Source organism: Jaculus jaculus, chromosome 1, assembly GCF_020740685.1.
Source record: "Jaculus jaculus isolate mJacJac1 chromosome 1, mJacJac1.mat.Y.cur, whole genome shotgun sequence".
Taxonomy (NCBI): Eukaryota; Metazoa; Chordata; class Mammalia; order Rodentia; family Dipodidae; genus Jaculus; species Jaculus jaculus.
The window spans coordinates 129,572,459-129,594,193 of NC_059102.1; the positions used below are offsets into that span (position 1 = coordinate 129,572,459).

Here is a 21,735-nt window from a genome sequence, read left to right on the forward strand (position 1 = left end):
ATATCAATCACACCATATTAAGATGTCTTGTCTATCTCTATTATCAATTCTCTTAGAGCAGACACTCGGTGTTTCTGCCTTTTTGCCATCAGCCCAGAGCCTGTCATAGAGAAGGAACCCCACAAATATTTGACAGGTAGGTGAATGCTCTGGTATTGGTCTCTGAGCTTCAGAACAACTCTCCATCTCTAGGACTATGGCCCACCAAACAGTAACAGGTCCAAGTAGTTTCGATAAGTGGTTTTATTACTGGTTAGATTTTACAAATTCTGATATTCGAACAGACTTCCACCTTAAAATTCTAAAACAACAAAGCGACCGTTGGAGGGGATTTGATTTTTTTTCCTTTTTTTTTCTTTTTCTTTTTAGAACTATTCAAAGTAACAAATTTTTTTGTTGTTTTTTGTTTTTTACATTTTTGCTCTGGTCATAAATATACAGAGAGAAAAAGAGGGAGAGAAAAATGAACAAGTCATCCAAAGTATGGAGATAAAACAGTATTCCTAAGGCACGTGGCAGTCTTTGAAAATACAGAAGCTCTTAGCCAACTTAAATTATCTGTTGTTTTTCCTCGCTCAGTCCACAAAACTGTACAGGGACACAAATGTTGTGTGGCGGATAGATCTTCCAAGTAATTCCTCAGTGCACACCACTGCGTTAGCCGGACACGCAATTACTTATTTTTCTTCCTCTGTTTCCAGGCGAGATCCTAAAACGTGGTTAGTTAGTTGCTCAAAGCCTCTATTTTAAAATACACTTGGAATTCAACTAAAGATAATTTCTTTTTTAAAGAAATCATGGGGCTGGGGGGTGGGGGCCGAGTCATTAGAAAAGATTGGTAAGAGTTGTTTGTGAGGGGCTGTGGGGCTCATGGCCCTCCAGGTTACCAGGCACAGAAGTTAAGACGGACGTCACAGTCGGCAGGGTGGGGCTAGTCAAGTCTGTGAGGGTGGTGGGCGTGCTGGAAGGGCTGAGAGAAGCGTTGGACAGCTCCGAAGCTGGCCCAGATGGCGTCCCTGTCTGCAGCGCTGCGTCCGAAGTCTTGTCCACGCCCGTGTTTTCCTGCCGTAAGAGGTTGCGCCTGAACTTGGCCCGGGCATTCTGAAACCAGACCTGCGTGGGAAGACAGGGAAGGGCTGGTTAGACTCGGCTCTGCTGTTCTGTGAGATGCTAATCCGTCTTTGACCCAGATGGGTCCAGAGAGTCTCACATGTGGCCATATTTTCTTGCAAAAATAAAATAAAAATTTCATGTTCCTTTGTAGGCTAAGGCTGGGTTACTCTTTTCTTTGAGGAGGATTCAGAGCTGAGCCACAGTACTGAAAGTGAGACCTTGAAACATCACTAGCCAAATGCAGCCAGTGGGAAGTGGGGGACAGTACATAATATATGTGAATATTTAGAAAGCATAAAAAAGGAAAAAGATCTATCTTTCTACTGATTTCATGTTGAAATGATAATATTTAAAGACATACTGGGTTAGATATATTATTATTAAAATCATTTATCTATTTTTATTTCAATGTGGCTACTGTAAAATTTAAAATTTTTAGATTTAAATGTATCCCTAGCTTTTATTATATTTTTCTTGTTTCCAAAAAACCAAACATATTTTGACCATCTTCCACAATGTTTGAGAGATTCGCTTTTGTTTTATTTTGGCAGACACCTTTAAACTGTATACCAAAGTTCTTGCAGGTACATTGTTTTGTTTCTGTTTTTGTTTTTGGTGTTTCATGGTTAATCAGGTGGGGAATCCTAGAATGAGAGAGCATGCAAGAACGAGCCATGAATGAATCCTATAGAAGAGGGCCTGGATTCTACTCCCCGCTCAGCAGGAGAAGCCCAAGCACTCTGGGCCATCAGGGTACCAGTGTCAGGGTGGCGGTAGGCAGAATGAGACAAGACCGCTACCAAATGGACCCAGGGCCAAGCAGGTGGCACTACCCAGATTCCCTCCCACCTGCCATTATGGCCCAGGATCTATCTATAGGGGAGGGCACAGAGTGAGAACTGAGCATGGTGTGAAAGAAACACCAGAGGGACAGACTGCATGTTCGCTTTCCTTCCTCCTTGGTAACATCCATACCCAAACCTACATACACACACACACACACACACACACACACACACCTGTAAACATAGGTAAAGATGGGCATGAAACACACCTACCAAGTGCCCCCTGATTCCACTGACCATGCCAACACAGAGATCCTGCTCCACTCAGGCTGCCACACAGTGCTTCAGGAAGGCTTACCTTCTAAAGGAAGACAGACCAAAAGGCAGGGCCCCTTCACTTCACTCTGCATGAGGGAATCCCCCCCAGCCAGAAGCCTCCTCATAAAGTGAAGGGCCTTGGGGAGTTCTGCAGACTCCAGGGTGTCCAGTTGCTTGTTTCCAGATGTGTCTGCATCTGCCTGTCTTCCTAGTGTCTCAAGCAGTAGTGGGATGGGCCAAGCTCTGGCTCCACCCTCCCCTCAGGACCACCCCAGCTTCAAGAGGCCTGTGGCCCAAGCCCCTCTTTCTGATGTCCTGACACAATTTGGGCTCAATTAGAAGCATAGCCACAAGCCTGGAAGTCACGAAGGAGACGCAGGCCCTGTGAAGTGGGAACAAAGCTGGCTCCCAGAATGCCAAATTCTCCCAGAGAAAAAGCACATTTGTCCAGCTCCCTGCCCAAAGGAAGCCTACCAGCCCTTCTGTGGGTTTGCAGATACTTATGGGGCTTCTGAGACCACCCCCGGCATGCTCACTCTGGGGTAGGCACGTCCTTCCCTGTAGGCTATTGAAGTTGTGGGAAGGAGACAATGTCCATCTGGCCCTGGACTGGTGGAGATGGATGGAAAGTGTCCAGAAAGAGGACATGACTTCCTCGCAGTCACATGCAGGTCAGCGATGAGAAAGTCCAGAGCCCTGGTGCCACACCCTGGCCACTGTCCTGGCCTGTGTGCATGTGACTGTGAGTGGAAGCCTGAGCAGGGAGTTGTCTGGGTCCCGGGGTTGTCTTGCTACTCATCCTCAAGGGGCTCCAGGACCTTAGAAAGGCTGGAAGCAGTTAGCTGCCGGCTGTTTGCTATTTCCCAGGCGTTGCCCTAACAGTGCGTGTGTAAACAATGACACCATCTTCCACAACTGCCTTTTGGGCTTTACAGGGTTCCAGGAGCTGGCAATCTACTCTTTGGAAATCTAAAATCTCAACTTTAAGCCAGGCTGCTCTGAGGATCTGCACTGGGCTTTGCCAGAATTCTCTCCTAGGTATTTCAAAAAGCCCCCTCCTAAAAAAAAAAAACTGTTGGGGCAAGGACCCTGTCCAAGTCGTCTTCATGATTCCAGGGATACGAATAATGCCGATGCCATGGGTCATGTGGGCAATGGTGATGTTAACACGCATGTGCCTTTTTCTGTGTGTCAGGCACCATGCCACCCTGGAACACACACCAATACTGGCTAACCTTGTGACGAGCCAGGTACGTGGGCTACATTGTTATTCCTATTTTATACTTTTGAAATCCACAGAGACTCAGAGAGGTGAAGGTACTTAACTCAAGGTTACACAGAGGCCAAGCTGATTGGAATCAGGACTGTTTGCTGTAAATCCATGCTGTTCCCACCATGTGACCCCGACTAAGTCAGCAAGTAAGTGGAAGAATAAATGAAAATTATGAGGAGTATAATGAACACTAGGCATACCTTCCAGTCTTGGTTCTGCCCTAACTAGCCATATGCCTTTCCTCTGGGCCTGCCCCCATTTCCTCACTTGTACCGAAAGAGTGCTGGAACATGCCACATGATCTCTGTGACTTCTTGAGGTTGTGATGGGCTGGGATTCTGGGGAAGCTTCGAGAGGCACAGAGCTCATCTGCCCTACCATCCCCATCTTCCTAAACCCATAGCCCTCACTAGCCAGCTGCCCTAAGCTCTGTTCTACTTGGAGCAGGTCTAGAGCTGTGTGTTTGGGACAACAAGGCCAAACTGAGGCATAGAACTACCAGGACACACTGAGGCCATGCCAAGAGTGCTCCATCTGGTGCAGAGTGGATCCTGGTGAGTTCCGAGTGCATGGCGATGCACTATCAGGATGTGCCCCCTCCTTGTGCTCCAATTGGCTATGCAAGCTGTGTTTTTACCTCCTTCTGCAGAATGCTGTCACAGGAAGGGCAGGGAGAAACAGGCATGATGGTGCATGACCCATAATCCCTACATTCAAGAAGTGGAAGCCAGAGGACTATGAGATCACAAGTTCGGGGCCAGCATGGGCAACATAGTAAAAAACAGAAAATAAAAGGGCTGGAGAGATGGCTTAGCAGTTAAGATGCTTGCCTTTGAAGCCTAAGGACACATTTGACTCCCCAGATCCCATATAAACCAGATACACAAGGTGACACATGTTCAAGGTTGAGAGCAGTGGCTGGAGGCTCTGGCATGCCAATTCTCTCTCTCTCTCTCTCTCTCTCTCTCTCATTAAAAAAAAAAAAAAAGCACAGTCCTGGGGAAACCTATTGGACACAGCAAGTCTCCTAGGACACCAAGGAACTAGCCAGAAGCTGTAGCATGATGCCCCAAGATGCCATACCCATCATGGTATTTGTTTAATCACATCAGAGCAGTGGCTGCATCCAGGGTCAACCAGGCAAGCAAGAGAAAGTACGACCCAGCTACTCCATGAAGCATCAAGGAAAATATCTTACAATGATTGTTAAGTGAAAAAGAAAGGGTCAAAAGTTATCCTCTGGCCTGGAGAGATGGCTTAGCAGTTGAGGCATTTGCCTGTGAAGCCACAGGACCCAGGTTCAATTCCCCAGGATCCATGTAAACCAGGTACAAAAGGTGGTGCATGCATCTGGACTTTATTTACAGCAGCTGAAGACCCTGGCATGCTCATTCATTCTCTCTTTCTCTCTCTCAATCTCTTTCCCTCTCTCTGAAATAAATTTTAAAAAAAAATTAAAGTTATCCTCTGTAACTTGGTGTGGAGACCCACACCTGTCATCTTATCACTCAGATGGCTGAGGTATAAGGAGTGTCATGAGTTTAAGGCCATCAAGAGCTATAGAATGAGACCCTGTCTAAATCATAAAAAGTAAATAAAAGGACTGGAAATGTAGCTCCCAGTACAGAGCTTAGCACAGTACTTGCTTAGCATGCACAAAGCCTAGGTCTAATCACCAGCACCACAGGAACCTGGCATGATGGAGGCAGGAGGATCAGGAGTTCAAGGATAGCCCAGGCTAGTGAGCCTGTCTCAAAAATAAAAGTTCTGGCCAGGCACGGTGGCGCACAGCTTTAATCCCAGCACTCAGGAGGCAGAGGTAGGAGGATCACTAGGAGTTCGAGGCCACCCTGAGTCTCCATAGTGAATTCCAGGTCAGCGTGGGTTAGAGTGAGACCCTACCTTGAAAAACAAAATAAAAAATAAGGTTTTGGAAACAACTACAATTTATGATATTGCAGGTCATGATGAACATAATTGTGGTAACTTCTCTTCACTTAGGACCAGGCACACCTGAGCAAAGCTCCAAGCACCGTGCCACATTTGCTCTCTGAGCCGTTATACTTATCTGAAGAGTAGGCCCAAGTCTGCTACAATATTATTGCCAGTTTACAGGTGTGGAGACTGAGGCAATCCAGAAAGAGGCAGATCTAAGATGTGGCTCCTGGAAAGCTGAATCACTACTTAGCATTGAAATCATGAATTTGAATTCCTGGGCTTCTGGGCTCTTACCAGGCATGTCCTTCCAGTTTGTCTAACCTGTCTATATGGTGACTCTACTATTTTGTAAACTTTTTCAAAAAGTTTTCTTGAAAGACCAAAAATAATAATAACAATAACAATAATAATAATAATAATGAACCCTGGATTAGAATCAAGCCCCAGGCCTGTAGCTGTTTTGCTGTAAGACCTTGGGTGGGTCACTCCATGTCTCTGGACTGTGTTTTCCTTTCCGTTAAAATCAGAGAGTCATAGCTTGGTGGTAGAGCATTTGCCTAGCATGTGTAAGGCCCTGAGTTAAGAGTCCCATGCCACAAGAAAATAAAAGGAAAGAAAGTAACCTGTGAAACCTGCCTATGACTACATCACTCACACCATCCTGCATAAATAATAGGCACGACAATGACCATTTTATAGGTGGAAAATAAGGCTCGAGGAGATGAAGTAACTCCCTTTCTGGTGAAGCCTTCCCTGCCTCCTGCGCCACCAGCTCAAGTCCCTAAGTTACACGCTGTCACTACACCCCTGCACTCTGCCTCTTATCTAGTACTTTCTCACTGTTTTTATTGCCAAGAGTTCAATATTCAATCTCCAGCACCAAAGCAAACACACAAACAAGAGTTAAACGAGGGCTGGGGAGATAACTCAGCAGTTAAAGGCACTTGCTTGCAAAGCCTGACAGCCTGGGTTTTATTCTCGAGGGCCCAGATAAGCCAGATGCACAAAGTGACACATGTGTCTGGGGTTAGTTTGCAGTGAAGGAGGCCATGGTGTACTCATTCTCTCTCTCTCTCTCTCCCTCTCTCTCTCTCTCTTTCTCTCTCTCTCTCTTTCTCTGTGTGTGTGTGTGTGTGTCTCATAAATAATATTTTTAAAAATTTAAAAAGAGTTAAACAAAAGTTCTGTGACCAAACAAAATTTGGGAAATGTTAGACTAGACAAAATTAAGTTTTCAAGATTTCTAAGTTCCTGTAGTAATGCTAACAGGGCCCAAGAGAAAGCCCCAATCTTTAGCATTTCCCAAACTGACTTAATCCTGAAATCATTTAAAAGATATTTTTACTATGCACTCTTTCAACTATACTGAAAAATGAGGACTGGGGATGTAACTCAGTTGGTAGAGTACTTATTTAGCATGCACAAGGCCCTGGGTTCAGTCCCCAGCACTGCATGAACCAGTCATGGTGAAGCAAGTGTATAATCCCAGCACTCAGGATGTGAAGGCAGGAGGATTAAGAGTTCAAGTCCATCCTCTGTTATATAGCTAGTCTGAGGCTAGACTGGGCCACATGAGACCCTGTACACACGCACACATGGGGTGGGGGGGGTGAGGGAATGAAGTTGTAAAATCAAATATGCAGAAAGAGATTAACCTGATCATCATCTCATTCATTTATTCAACACTCTGCTATATACATCTCCTCTAGGTCACATGTTCTAGAGAGGCCTCTTCACTGTCTGGGTCACCCCTGAGTTCAGAGCCTTCTGCCCTCCTGGCACAGGGCACAAATCACTCAGTATACTTAGCATGGGTGAATGGATGGAAGGAAATTGGTGTTCTCACTTCCTGCATTCTCCCCTGGGTTAATGGAACTAGTTAGTGATATGAAAAATGTTTGTTTTTGTTTTTTTTTAAGCTGTTGGAGGCTAAAGTGGAAGTTTGTTTTTTTTTTTAAGTCACACCAGGAATCCCTAAGGAGACCTTTACCCTTGCTATCAATCAATTCACGAACTCTCCCCAAGCTCAAGGCATCAGCATATCCTCCTTCCTGGCATGCGTGTGCTCAGAAAGTTCTGCATACATTGTCAAGGCTTCATATCACAACAGACCTTTGTCCAGGGGTCACTCCGTCTCCCAGTTGCCTTTCTCAGCAACAGAGCGTGAGTGTCACGGCTGTCTGGCTGCTGGTGGTGGTAAGTAGCACCTGGGATGTGACAAGGGCTTTGCTCCCTGCCTCTGCTTTCCTAACAAGCCACGGCGCCTGTGACCTGCTACTTCCCGCTCTTATCTGTACTGCTGCATTCTGCAGTGCGATCACAATGGTGACGCTGTGAGACCTTGGGAAGACCTTTGGATTCAGACCACGCTGGGCTTGACTTCTGGCTTCATCACTTACTAACTATGAGGCTCAGGGGAAGGGTCCTGGGTTCTCGGACCCTGTTTCCTCATCTGAAAATGAAGATCAAAAAAGTTTAAATGTGTGCAAAAGGTGTAAGCAAAGTGAACCCTCTCTGTGGCATTAGCATGAATTGAGTCCCTAGTGTATACATGGTATATTATGCCATCTCATTTACTCTTTGCCACAACTCAGTAAGGTCAGTTTTATTATCATCTCCACTTTATAGCTGAGGCCACTGAGGCTGGAGCCATTAAGTCACTTAAGGTCACTCAGTGTGTGAGTTGGAGACCTGAGCTAGGACCTCACTGGAGCTAACTCCAAATTCCGCCAAGGGTGTAAGCCGGGCGTGGTGGCGCACACCTTTAATCCCAGCACTCGGGAGGCAGAGGTGGGAGTATCACCATGAGTTCGAGGCCACCCTGAGACTTGATAGTGAATTCCAGGAGGGCCTGAGCTAGAGTGAAACCCTACCGAGAAAAAAACAAAACAAAAAAGAGGTGCTGCATCCCAAGCCTACCATGTTTGTGGCACTTTTCCCACCCCCCACACATCCTACACCATCCACCTCTAGGAACCCAGTTCAATTTCAGCCTTCCTTGTCATGCAAAAGAGTTGAAAGCAGACCATGACCTTGGAGGGAGAACCTATAGGAGGAACAACGATATAGTTAGTACCATTAAACTGGTGTGGACCAGTGGTGAGACAATGGGTTTCCCTTAGGTACTGGCAATGTGCTAATTAACTAATTAAACTCTCTACCATGAAGGCACTTTCTCAGTCCAAGTTTTTGCTATGCAGTCTCACCTACCTGGCCTGAAACTCAAGCTACTCCTGCCTCTGCCTCCCAAATGCTGGCATTCCAGTCATAGGCTAGCTAGCCCACCCTTACTGAGGAACAGTTTAATGGAAAACTACTGTGTACTAGCAGGGACCATCCTGAAGCCTTCCCATTCATGGTTAGAGTCCCCAGTGTACAGATGGTTCTCCTCATTTCACAAGTAAATCAGGAATCAGATTCAGAGAGAAAGAATTAAAGCACCCAGGCCACATTGCTAGTAACTCAGCAAGGATTTGAACTAGTCTATCACCTTCCAAAGCTCTACCACCAGCTGCCTCACCCCGAGCCACTCCCAGACCAGGTCTTCCATATGTCCTATAAGCAGCCAGGGCAACTTGGAGCAAGCCCCATCCTGCCAGTGCCCGGCTCCTGTAACCTACAGGAAACCACTTCATCTTGCTAGGTCTTAGGCTTCTCATCTGTAAAACAGGCAGGAGAAGATAAAAGTGAGATAGATGTGTGGCCAGAAAGATGCCTTGCAAACTGCTACACAATCATGAGTAGCTATACTGTCAGGGAACAGGAAGGATTTGTGCGGAAGACCCAGAGAACTCATAGGCCCTAAGGGATGCTCATCCTCTCAGACATCAGGGCTGGGTTGGCCCAGAAGAGAAAGTACTCTGTCCGCTGACCAGACAGCTCTGCTGCTGGCTAGTCAATTGTCAAAGTCATAAACAAACAGAAATCATGTGCCCATCTGCACAGTAGTGAGGGGGGACCTAAAGCTTGACATAGAACCTGGTTTCTTCACCAGCACCCCGACTGACCAACTATGGGGAAACTAACTGCTTATGTGGTTCTCAGTATACCCAGCAGGGGAATTTCTCCAGGACCATGACCAAAACCAGATGAACATGTATCACTGTCCTCCAGGACCAATAGATATTCAGTAAGATGAAAAAAATAAGAGACAAACTGTGTTGAAAATTGGATGTATTCCTAAGCCAGGGTTGCAATCTCACCCCTTATCACCCTCCCTCCCCCCGGCCAACCAAGACCAGCAGAGACAAGCTCCTACTTGTAAGACAAGAACAATGACCCCATCATGGTGGCTCACTGCCTATAATCCCAGCACTAAGGAGGCTGACTAGTAGGACTGCTGTGAGTTCAAGGCCAGACTGGCTACAGAATGTGTTCCAGGTCAGCCTGGGCTAGAATGAGACTCTGCCTCAAAAAGAAAAGAAAGAAGATAAAAGACACAATGATGAGTACTCATTTAATCTAGACAGCTAGAAGAAGGATGCGTCCTCATGGTGACCTTTTTACAGATGAGAGGGTAACTGATTTGTCCAACACACACAGCCAGTGAAATGATCCGGGGGTCTTTCTGAGCCTAGCTCTTCCTGAATGTCAGATCTGTCTGCTTATACCCCTACCTGTTCTCTGGCTTTGACTCAAGTTCCTCCCCTCCCGCATACCTACAAAGCCTAAGGACCCAGGTTTGATTCTCCAGGTCCCACATAAGGCAGATGCACAAGGTAGCACATGCATCTGGAGTTCGTTTGCAGTGGCTAGAGGCCCTGGCGTGCCCATTCCTCCCTCCCTCTCTCTCTCTCTCTCTCTCTGTGTGTGTGTGCGTGTGTGTGTTTCTCTAATAAGTAAATAAAATAAATAAAATCTTTCAAATTCCGCTCCTCCCTCAGAACAGAGTCTGGATACGGATACTGAGGAAATACCGTACTACCCAGACAAAAAGGCTAGCCCAACGCTAAAGGGCAGAGGAGGGCACTAAGAGGACCCCTAGCTTCAAGAAGGCCATTTTAAGGAAAGGACTGCAATGCCTATCCTACAGCCCCGCCAGGGGGACTAAGGGCCACAGCTCACAGCCTTCCAGGCAAGGGGCGGGACCAGAGAGGCGCACCAGCATCCCATTGGCCCGCCTTCGCTTCCCTCCCCACGTCATTCAGTCCCAGGAAGGAGGGTACCCTTCGGTTGCTTAGCGCCTGCTCCACCAACTAACCCTTACTCAAGGCATCTCCTAGATCAGATCAACACTAATGTCCACATCACAGTCCCGACCTGCCACAGCTGACACGCCACAAAAGTTTGGTTTCATTTTGTTTTTCTTTACTTCCTGGCAGTCGCAGCAACTTTCTTGACGCAACCACCGTGCAACCCTCCAGATTCATCAGATCAGCCCCTCTACAGCACCTTGCAGCCCTCAATCCCCGTCCTGGGGGCTAAAGATCGCATCTCAGCCGCCAGCACCTCTCCCTATGATGACACCACGGGTCCGCTCACTTTATCTCGTGGTTTTTCTTTTACTCCCTCACTCCCATCCAGTCTTCTTTTCTTCCCTTTTCTTTCTTTCTTCTCTCTTCTTTCATTTTATTTTATTTATTTACTTATTTGCAGCAGGGTCACACTCTAACCTAGGTTATTCTGTAATTCACTCTGTAGCCCAGGTTGGCTTTGAACTCACTGTGATCCTTCTACTTGAGCCTCATGAGTGGTGGGATTGAAACCTAAACATGGCATCACTACCTAGCATTATGACCAACCGTCCTGAAGAGGAAACTGCATTAAATAGTGGTGTTCTCTTGCGCAGTATGAAGGAGAAACTGAGGACTAGCAACCATAAGAATAATTCATATGAGGGCTGGGAGATGGTTTAGTGGTTAAGGCAATTGCCTGCAAAGCCAAAGGATTTGATTCCCCAGGACTCACATAAGGTAGATGCACAAGATGGCACATGCATCTGGAATTCGTTTGCAATGGCTGAAGGCCCTGGTGCACCTATTTTTTTCTCTGTCTCGTTCTCTCAAATAAATAAATATAAATATAAAAATTCATGTGAAATATTTTCAGCTAATTAGTTGACCCAATACTACAGTAGACATCCACCGAACAAGTGTCAGGCATCAAAGGTGACACTACATCATCTCAATGGCACCTCCCTGGGGCATGGGTGACCCCTTGTCTGCATTTCACACAGAAGAAACTGGGGCTCAGAAGACTCATGTTGTGATTGCTTAGGACCACAAAATAAGACAGTGAGAGAGAGGCAGAGAGAAGCAAAGATTTGAGATTTGCTGGCCCAAGGCGAAGCCACAGGGCCATAAGGAAACTTGAAAGTGTTTCTCCTTTTTCACCCTTCCACCTCCAGAGTTCTCAGTGTCTTCAGGGTTGTGGAAATATGGTGAAAATTTTGAATCCTATCTATCAAGAACCTCTTTTATAAGAACTATTCTGTTTAGTCTCACAACACTCCAGCTCTATCTCATTAGGTTAGCACACCACCACCACACTCCACAGATCTGTGGGCATACCACACACTACCACCAAACCATGCTTCCTGGAGAGTCTGAGAGACAGGAGGGAAAGCGGAGTAGGAGATATGTTAGAGAGCTATCAGAAGAAAACAGAAGAACCACCAAGAAAGCAAGCAAAGTAGTAACAGCAGTGCCTTGGAAGAGGGTGAAGCAGGAGCAGTGTGTTCACATGACATGCTTGAACTTCTTACCACACAAACATGTCTGAGAATCACTTCAGCAATATACATTAACTAAGGGGCTACAGAAATGGCTCAGCAGTTAAAAGGCGCTTGCTTGCAAAGTCTGATGTCCTGGGGTTCGATTCCTCATTACCTATGCAAAGCCAGATGCATACAAAGTGGCATATGTGTCTGAAGTTCGGTTGCAGTGTAAGAGGCCCTGGTACAACCATTCTCTCTCTCTCTCCTCTCTCCTTGCAAATTAATTAATTAATTTTAAGAAAAGTGTAACTAAGAATGTTTACAAGGAAGAAAGGCAATCATGTATGAAGACTTAACAGACAGAGGGCCACACAGAAAAACTGAACATTTAAGTAGTGAGGGAATAAGTAAAGTGAGGAGGGGAAAGGTTGGAATTCAAATACGTCTGAAGAGGTGGAGAAAGATCAAGGTGAGGGTGGAGATGTGGGATAGGAGGGTCTTCCAAAGCCCTGGTCAGTGTGAGGTTCCACCCAGGCCCTGTCAGCTACAGATGCCCCTCCCGCAACCCCAGCCCTGGCTGACCTGGAGGACCCGTTTGGTGAGGCCTGTCTTTTGCGCGAGCTGCTTCAAGTCCTTGGCATCGGGGTTGTGGTTAATGGCAAAGTAAGACTTCATGGTCCGAAGCTGGTGGTGCTTGAAGGAGGTGCGCATGCGCTTCGTTTTTTGGCTGCTCGGGTAGGGCTGATCCCGGTCCAGATGCTCTGCATCGTTCTCATTGCAGCTCAGCGCTGGGGAAGGGACGCAGAAGTGGCAGGTGAATTTCCTGACCCAGCCTGACTGGCCAGGTCCAAGTCCCCACCCTCTCCACCCGCCTGCCAAACACAGCTGTCTACTCTGGGAATCCAGGTCTTATGCTGGGCGCACCACGCTGAGATGGGGGATTTTACCTCCATTTTAAACTAGGAGAAAATGAAGGTCAAAGAGTGTGACCTGCCCAGGATTTCTGAGCTAGGAATTACTGGATGCAATCTAAGCTCTGGGAGAATCCAAAAACCATTCTGAGCTACCGCTTTGCAAGAATAATATCAACAGCAGTAGTAGCAATAGCAGCGCAGCAGCTCCAACTTGTTGATGGCTTACTGCATTCCACATGATGTGCTAAAAGGCTGTAGTTATACGAACACACCATTGGACACTCACTGCAATCCTCCGAGTCAAGAATTATTCCCCCCTTTTACAGACACTGGAACTGGAACTCAGAGAGAGAAGTCACTGGACTGCAGACCTGACTGCCCAAGTCCGAGGGTTCACACTCCGTTTCCCAGGCACTCTCTAAGGAACAGACAGCTGTCTCCACCTCCCCTTACAGTGTCTGGCACTGGCACTCAGAAGTTACTGACTGAAGCTTCATTTTCATCAATTCCCACATCCCCAAATACTGAGTGACCCCTGGGCATACTGCATTGGGCCTAAGGAAATTGGAAATTGCATTTTAGAGTTTAATCCTCATCACTGCCCCATGAGGGGTTTGTTTTCCCTGGCAGTCTGGGGTGGAAGGTGGGGGGGAGAGCTGAAGAGTCTTACTGGAAAGGGAAGAAAATTGGAAAAAGAAATTAACAGACATTAGACTCCTGTCTTAGGCTTTGGCTTTATATGACTCAATGTCCCATCATTACTGCTCTGAGAGCTGACTATCACTGTTCCCATTTTAGAGGTAAAGAATGGAAAGTCAAGGACAATGAAACCACTTGCACACAGTTGTGCCTAGAATCAACACTACAGTCCCCCCAGTTTCCTTCAGGTGCACTGCAAAAAGAGGCGGCAGGATGAAGCAAGATTCTAGGGAGCCCCTCTCCATCCTGAAGGGCCCTGGAACTGGGCCTGGGGAGGCGGGAATGTGGTGGTGGGGGTGGAGAGGTCTAAACCTCAGGTCTCAAGTAATTGTTCAACCACCTGGCAGTTGGTGGGGCCTTGCAGGATCCCTCTCAAGACCCCTGGCTTTGTCCCAATCCATCCTTCTTTAAAGTCTTACTTTGAGGCAAGCTTCACAGAAGCTCAAATTCAGACTTCATAAAGTGGGGAACTAGGAAGACATCTTGCCCCATAGCACATGCCTATAATCAAAGTGCTGGGTTTAGCAAATAAATGTGCACGTTGTCCAGTTAGATTTGAATTTCAGATAAACAAGAAATACTTTTTTTTACTGTCAGTATGTCCGAAATATTTCATGGGACCTACCTATACTAATCTGTTATTTCTCTAAAGTTCAAATGCACACAGAATACATCCATACAAAAATGTATTGGTTATTTATCTAAAATTCAAATATTACACAGGATATACTTACACTAAAATTTTAAGCATTATCTAAAATTCAAACATTGCACAGCAATACTCATATTAAAGTATATTCACAGTTTGCCCAAAATTCAAAATTAATTATTTAATTTGGGAACACTGCTCTTAGTGCTGGGGTGACCTCCCTTTCTCACTCCCCAAGTGTCCTTGCCCTGCAGAAAGAATTTACAAAATTCAGGTCCTGTACCAAACCTTGGAGTTGTACACAGTGGTACACCATGTCAGGATCCATTCTCACGGGTACTGGACATCCAAGTCCCCGTCTCTCACTCCATCCAGAACACTCAGAGTTTAGAATTTCAGGATGACTGGGGGCCTCATCCTAAGAAGCTGCAACAAATGCGCTAAAGGAATGGACCTTCCTCTCCCCCCCCCCACCAGTCCCCAGCACCGCTGGGGTGGGACAGGTCTCCCCACGGGGATCTCTGGGCTCATCCCTTCGCCCAGCCCCCACCTGGGCCTCACTGCAGTTAATGAGCTCCATGGGGACCCTGGCGCCCCATAGGCCCAAGGGATGTGCCCTGAGAGCCGCCTACCTTGGGGGGAGGGTACAGAAGAAAGAGAAAGAGCCCAGATAGGCAGAAAGGGAGGTAGCCCGAGAATGGAGAGAGAAAAGGTGGGGGGTAGGGAGGGAAGACAGGCAGGGCCAGGGAAAAAAGGAACAAGAAATAGAGGGAGAAAGCTGTGGAGAATGGGAAAACTGAGGAGAGAGCGACAAAGACTGAAAAAAAAAAAAATACAAAACTAGAGCCAAGAGGAAAACAAGTCCCGGAAATAAGGGGGATATGTGGTGGGGGTCCGGGTGAGTGAACTGTATTCCAGACTCCAGGAGATCGTGGCCCTAGGGGACAGGACTTTTCCAAAAGCCGTTTCTGGCCAGGGAGCGGAGCCACCGGCGGGACCGAGGCCTGGCCCGGGTGACCGAGGCCGGGATTTGCGCGGCGGGAGCCAGGGTGGCGGGGGAGGCGCGGGGACCCCGGAGCCCCCTCATCCCCAAAGCCTGGGGGTCAGGTCGAGATTCCCCAAGATCAGATCCGGGGAGGAGCGAGGAGCTGAAGGGAGGAGGAGAACCGGGGCTTTCTCTCTCCTCTTTTTTTTTTTTTTTCCTTTTCCTCTCAATTAGGCCGATTCAATGGAGCTAAAGAGCTCGTAAAATCATGAATAATTTACTCGTGATCTGTTATTAACCCATCGGGTTTCGAGCTCTTGTCGCTGGGACTGAACCTGTAATCAAATCTGACTTCGCCTCATTTTACTAAAGACGAGACTGTAGGTTCAATTGTCTAAATAATGGATTGGAATCAAATCAGTAATTACGCCGCCAGGCACACACACAAAAAGCTGGGGCTGGGGGAGGCCGAGCCCGCCGGCCGATCGTTGCACGACTCCCGCGGCCGTGGCGCGCGAACCGCGGAGCGCAGTGCGGGGGCCCGGGGTGCCTCGCCCGCTTCGGCGGCCAATCGTACGCCCCGGGAGGACCCGCAGCCCAGGCTCGGGGATCAGGGGCCGTTTTCCGTCGGGCTTCCCAGGCAGGGGCAGCGTGCAGGGACATAGAAGGGCCGCTGGATCAGGGCTGCCGCGTTCCCCGCCCCGGAAGGACTTTTTGATCCGCGGCGTCCTTCCAGAAGCCCAGGACCAGGGGCAATACGCGGCGTCCCTTTCCACGCAGTGCCCAGTCCCACAGTCCTCAGCCGGGCTGTCCCCCAGAGGGACCGGCTTTGCACGGGGTCAGTGCGGCTGGCCTCGGATGCGGGACACTTTCACAAGCAAGAGTGTGTCCCCACAATTAGAAGCAAGCACACGGACTCTTGTCGTTACACACAGCACCCTCCACGTCCCCGCGCTTCAGTCCGGGCTGCCCACCCCCCACCCCAGCCCACACTGCTACCACTTCCCGCCTGCCAGTGACGGGAGGGAAGAGAGCAGCGAAAGACAGACCTAAGGGGGCCCGGCTAGATCCCACAAGGACGAGGAGTCACCGTCTCTTCCCAACCTTGTCCCAGGGGCCCCAAATAAACCAGCAGCAAAGCCAGTGCCGGTGGGCTGAGCGCCATTCCTCCCTGGGCTGGGACTCCAGGCGGGCCAAGCCAGAGAGGCAGGCAAGACAACAGAAAAAACTAAGACACACACACACACACACAAGCACACAAGCACACACACACACGCACACACACACACACACACACAGAGGTGGGGTAGAGAGAGGGTCTCTCCCCACCACCAGACCAGAAAGGAAGAAAGAAAAGAGAGAGGCCAAAGAAAAAATAAGGTGGCAGAGTAAAAACCAGCTCCTCCAGGAACTCAAGTCTCCAGCTACATTTCTCTGCCTTCTGGAAAGGCCAAGGTTGAGGAGAAGGAAAAAAAAATTTTTTGAAACCCTCTTTTTGTTCCACATTGCCAAACTGGGTGCTAACCTGGCGTTCCCAGGGTAACATCAGACCACTCCCCACACACTAGGTGTCTTGGAGTAGACCCTTCCCCCACGCTGCTGCCGAAGGTAGCTAACCTCACTTGATAAACTGAGGCCACTTGGTTTAGGGAAAGCAAGGCCAGGGGGGTCGGATTTAGTCTATTTTCGAGACGGTGGGCGGTGAGGATGGAAGTGCTCTCAACAAAAATCGCTGAGCCAACCGCCACTTCAACCATTTATTTACCAAACTGGGACTGTATTTCCCCCATTCCACATGGGTCCCAGGATCCTCTAACAAGCAATTTCGTTGAACCGAAATAAAAAGAGGGCCCACCTCACTCCCTCCCCATTTCCCTCGAAACAGATTCGATTTTTAAATCAAGAACAAAATAATCTTGACTTCTTCCTTTTCCACCTCAACCCCTAGCCACCTTAGGCTTGTTTTGGTTTTGTTTCTCTCCCCTAGACCCTTGCGAATTAGAGTAAGGGGAAAAGGAGGACAAAAACAAAAATCTCTGGATCTCATGTCTCAAACGGAGAGGAAAAATAATTGCAAATGACCTCTAGTTCGGAAGCCCGGAGTCATAAACCTTTCCTGGCCCTGCAGACTTCTGGCTGATGTGGCTGGGTCTCAGAACCTCCGCAGCTGTCCTGAGCCAGGAGGGAGCGGAGGGGGCAGAACTTCTCCCAGAAAAGCCCAGGGTTCAAAGATTCCGGAAATGCGAAAGGGGCCTTCCCCACACCCCACACTCCACCTCTGCGCGAAGTCGGGCCTGCTCGGGTTTATTCGGTCAGCGCAGCCGGCCTTAAAGGGTCGGGAACTCGGAAGGAGTCTCGAGAAAACCCAGCGGTGTCAGAGGCTTGGGCCAGGCACCCGGATCCATAGTCTGCTCAGTAAAGGCTCCGAAGCCCGAGCTCCCAAAGACTGCAAGCCCTTGGGACATTTCACAGGACCCGGCTCTATGCCAAACTCAACTCGGCGCCCTCGGCCACAGCCAGCCTTTTCTCTTGGGACCCTCTCTGCCCAGCTTTGCTGGGCTGTCGCTCCAGTTCCCGGCCCTCCGCCGTGCCACCCCCAGAGCCTGTTTGGTGTCGGCGTCGCCTGGCTTTCTCTCCCCGTGATTTCTGCCCAGCAAAGCTGGCGGAAAGAGCCAAACCAAAAAGCAGCCTCCAAAAAAAAAAAGAAAAAAAGAAAAAAAAAAGCACCACAATTTCTCCGCGAAGAGATCCTGCACCTGGGTCAGCGAGGAACTAACCATGAACTCTCCTATCGCTCTAGCCGAGGGCGCGTGGGCTGGAGCCTAGGGGGATAATCTAATGATCCTTCTGTCAGGTCGCTGAGTACTTAGGGCCAGGGAAGTGGAGGACCAGCGTACCCCCTTGTATGCCTCGTACACTTAAAGTCTCTCTCAGATGTTTACGTCGCGCACTTTCCCCCCAACCCGACGGGGGCGCTCGGTGCGCCTCGCACTCACCAGCATTGTAGGCTGCCAGATCCGCCCCTGGGCCTGGACTCTTGCGCTTCCTCGGCCTCCCTTTCTGCACAGTGCCCACGCCGTTGTAGTAGGGTAGACCTAGCGGGTTGGCTCCAGCTGCACCCAATCCCGCACTCTTGGCCGCCGCGGCTGCCGCTGCCGCCGCCGCCACGTCGGCGTGGTTGAAGTGTGAAGGGTACTCGCCCTGCAGCAGAGCCTCGAAATGCAAGCGGCAGTAGACCAGGCTGTCCTTCATGCCAAAGTGGTCGCCTGTAGTCAGCATCTTGTTACACGTGGTGCACGTGAAGCAGTTGAGGTGGTAAACCAAGTCCCGAGCACGCATTACCATCTCCGAGGCCGAGATGCCCAGGTGACAGCGGGCGCAGCGCTGCACAGAGAACCGCCTGTAGGGACCATGGAGGGAGGGGCTGTGGGGACAAATGGTTGGGTATCCCCCCCCCAATATCCCTCATCTAAGTAACGCTGCTGCCCCTGGGAAAAGTCCCCATCTCAAGCTGGACAGCCTTTCTGGCATTGGGAGGATAAATGGAGAGGAAATTCGACCTTAACCCAGGCCTGGCCTTCTCCTGAAAGTTTCCCTAACCATTTTCACGCCTACAGGCGCTTCTGTCTTACCCAAAATCTGATCAAGTCTTAGGAAAACCTGCACTTAGAAGAGGAAGAAACTCTTCCGCTTACCCATTTTCTCAATCTTTGCCCTGCCCACTAGACCAGCGCTTGGGAATCCTATACACCCATTGTAATTTGAAAGAAACACAGAGACAGGGAAGGGGAGAAAAAAAATAAAAAGAAGAAGAAGGGGACACATACATAACCAGATCCTAAAACCAAGGAGGAGGAGAAAGGGGAGTCGTGGAGCCTCTAAATGATTCTTACTCATTAATCCTAGATAGCTTTCACTCCCATCTCTCCAAAAGACCCAAAAACGCTGGGCTACCCTAGCCCTCCCTCCAACTTTCTTTCACATCAGCCAAGCTGACCTGGTATGGGGATGCCTACTTCTAACCCCTCTGTTTGACTCAAGAAACTTCAAAGGGAAAATGACATGAGAACCCCCACTCAAATTTTCTTATGATCTAAGCTCACAGGGGAGGGCAATTTCAGCTTTTTTTTTTTCCTGGTCCCTATGCTTCATGTATCTTTCCAAGTGTGCTTCAAATTGCTGTTTTAAAAAGTTGTCACTCAATTTATGCTGGCTTGGAGAAGGGCAGTCCTGGTAAAATAGCCTCTACTGGGAGTGGAGGAAAAGGAGAGGGAAAGCTTGTGGGGGTGGGAGACTTGGGTAGGGGCTACCTGTAGTAGTCCTCTTTGCAGTAGATGCTGCCATCCTTGCTGAAGCAGGTGAGTTCGGACTCCAGGTTGAGCTTGCATTCACAGCACTTGAGGCAGCGCATGTGCCACTGCTTGTCCACCGCCAGCAGGTAGTAGCGGTCAGAGATCTTGCCCCCACAGCCAGCACACAGTGCCGCCCGGTCACTGCTGATGGACGGCATGGTCTGCAAAGGGAGGATGGCGGGAGACCACCGTGCTAGCATCAGTCAGCAACTGCATTACCACCAAAGAAACCAGCCTCCCTCCAGCTCCCTGGGTGGTGTTGGCTACCCCCAAATGCCTAAGAGGTAGCTTGGGAGGGTGGTAACCTGCTCTTTCCACTCCCAAAAGGTTCAAATCTAAAGGCCAAGGGCTGAGGTCCCACAGTTCACCCCTAGGCAACACAGGCCCAAGCCCCAGCCTCAAGCTTTAGTTCTACATGTTTTCAGGCCTTATGTATCTCCATTCCTGCGGCACCCCCACACCCAGCCCCGCACCTTGTCCAAGAAATGCTCAGCAATGTTTTGGAGCTGGGAGCTCTTCTAGCCAAACCCTCTAAAAGTATTCTCCAAACTGTTTCTTAAAAGAGTTGGGCCCAAAACAGGGTCAAGGAGTAAGATAAGGTGATCATTCAGTCACCCTCTTAACATGCTCCTCTTCAGAGAGGCAGCAGGTTTTGTGGTACCTGGCCCTGGTGATCTCTGGATCTTTAGACCAAAGGTGTAGGCTAGGGCAGGTCCAGCAACCTTTGGTCCTCTGCCACAACAGCTGGGGCCGTCTTGGGTCTGGTGAGATGGTTAGTGAGGTACAGCAGCACCCTCAAAGTCTCTGGGTGCAAGGCAGGCCCAACCTGGATCCTCCCCTAACCAAACTAAGGATCTGATCAGAGGAGGTTTCGCCAAGAAGAAGGACTCGAGAGAGCAGGAGGCCACTGGCCTGCAGCTCTAGCTCTCACAAGGAGAAGCTTCGGCCAGAAGAAACCCAACGTCTTTGGTCTCAAAAGGTCACTCTGAGCCCCGCTGTTTGGGCAGCGTCTGCTTGTCTAGCCCCGGGGGAGGTCTGGGGCCAGGAGCTGGCTATGTGGAACTGGGACGACGGAGCCAGGTATAAAGAATCGAATGGAGTCTCCTTCCGCGACAGCCAGGCCGGAGCCTGAACTCCAAGACAAGGCCAGGCCAAGTCCGACCGGCCACAGGAGCAGCGACCAGGATCATCGAAAAGTGATGGCCCAGAAGTCTCAGGGCCCAGAACTGTGCTCAAAAGCAAGCCCCCACTGCCAGCAGACTGGGAGCGACCCAAACCCGCTGGAGCTCCAAGGCTCCCGAGGCCAGGCGAGGCGAGGCGAGGCGAGGCGGGGCAGTGGCGCCAGCAGCCGGGATCCGTGTAGGGGAGAAGGAGCGCTAACAACCCGAGCGCCGGGCGAGGTGAGAAGGAAGCCACCCGGGAAGCGGGTGGGACCTCGCTTCCACTTCTCCAGTCCTCCTCCACTCTCGGGGTCCGGGATCTAGCTTTCAATCTTGAGTCCCTCCTCCGCCTCAGTGGCCTGATCTCCCCCAAACCTGGAGCTATGGGCCTTGCATCCAGTCCTAGAATCCCCAGCGCTCAGTCCCGTGCGGCACGAAAGACTCTCCCCAAACTTTGGGGAACCGAGGCGCTGACCAGCCCGGCCGGGTCCCAGCTCTCAGTCCCAACTCCACAGCCGCGCGCCTACCGTCTCCGTGTCGCCGCGGTCGATGGCGGAGCTGATGGCAGGAGCCTCGCTCTTGGCCCTGCGGTCCATCTCGTCGATGACCCCGTGCACTTCGGGGCCCGACAGACTGTGGAACAGCATCGCGGCGGGACCGGCGGGGCCGGGGGCGCGGCTTCTCCGGGGAAGGGCTTGCCCCTCGCCTCAGCTGCCTGGCGCTCCCGGCGTTAACGGGCCCAGTGCATCGCCACCACGGCCCCGGCCCCGCCCGAGCTCGGCTGCGCCCCCAGGCCGGGCTCCGGGCACCGGGCGCCCGCGGGCCAGGACGCCTCCCGCCGAGGCGTGAGGGCAGCTACATCGCTGGGCGCCTGGGCGGCGGCGCCAAAGCCAG

At 49.8% G+C, this 21,735-nt stretch overlaps 1 protein-coding gene across 2 annotated transcripts in view; it reads right to left on the reverse strand.

Moving 5' to 3' along the window:
- Positions 1-225: 225 nt before the first annotated feature.
- Lhx2 (LIM homeobox 2) overlaps positions 226-21,735 on the reverse strand; it is a 33,187-nt gene continuing 11,677 nt past the window's right edge. Inside the window, exons 1-5 of one of the 2 annotated variants that reach the window (XM_004662789.2) lie at positions 21,369-21,553; positions 19,640-19,842; positions 18,326-18,729; positions 12,665-12,870; positions 226-1,113 (exon numbers count right to left, since the gene is read on the reverse strand). In XM_004662789.2, the coding sequence (XP_004662846.1) occupies positions 826-1,113; positions 12,665-12,870; positions 18,326-18,729; positions 19,640-19,842; positions 21,369-21,488 (1,221 nt within the window). In that variant the 5' untranslated portion in view covers positions 21,489-21,553 and the 3' untranslated portion in view covers positions 226-825. Of the gene's footprint in view, positions 1,114-12,664; positions 12,871-18,325; positions 18,730-19,639; positions 19,843-21,368; positions 21,554-21,735 lie in introns of those variants that run through there. The other variant, XM_045144240.1, reaches the window with a different exon arrangement.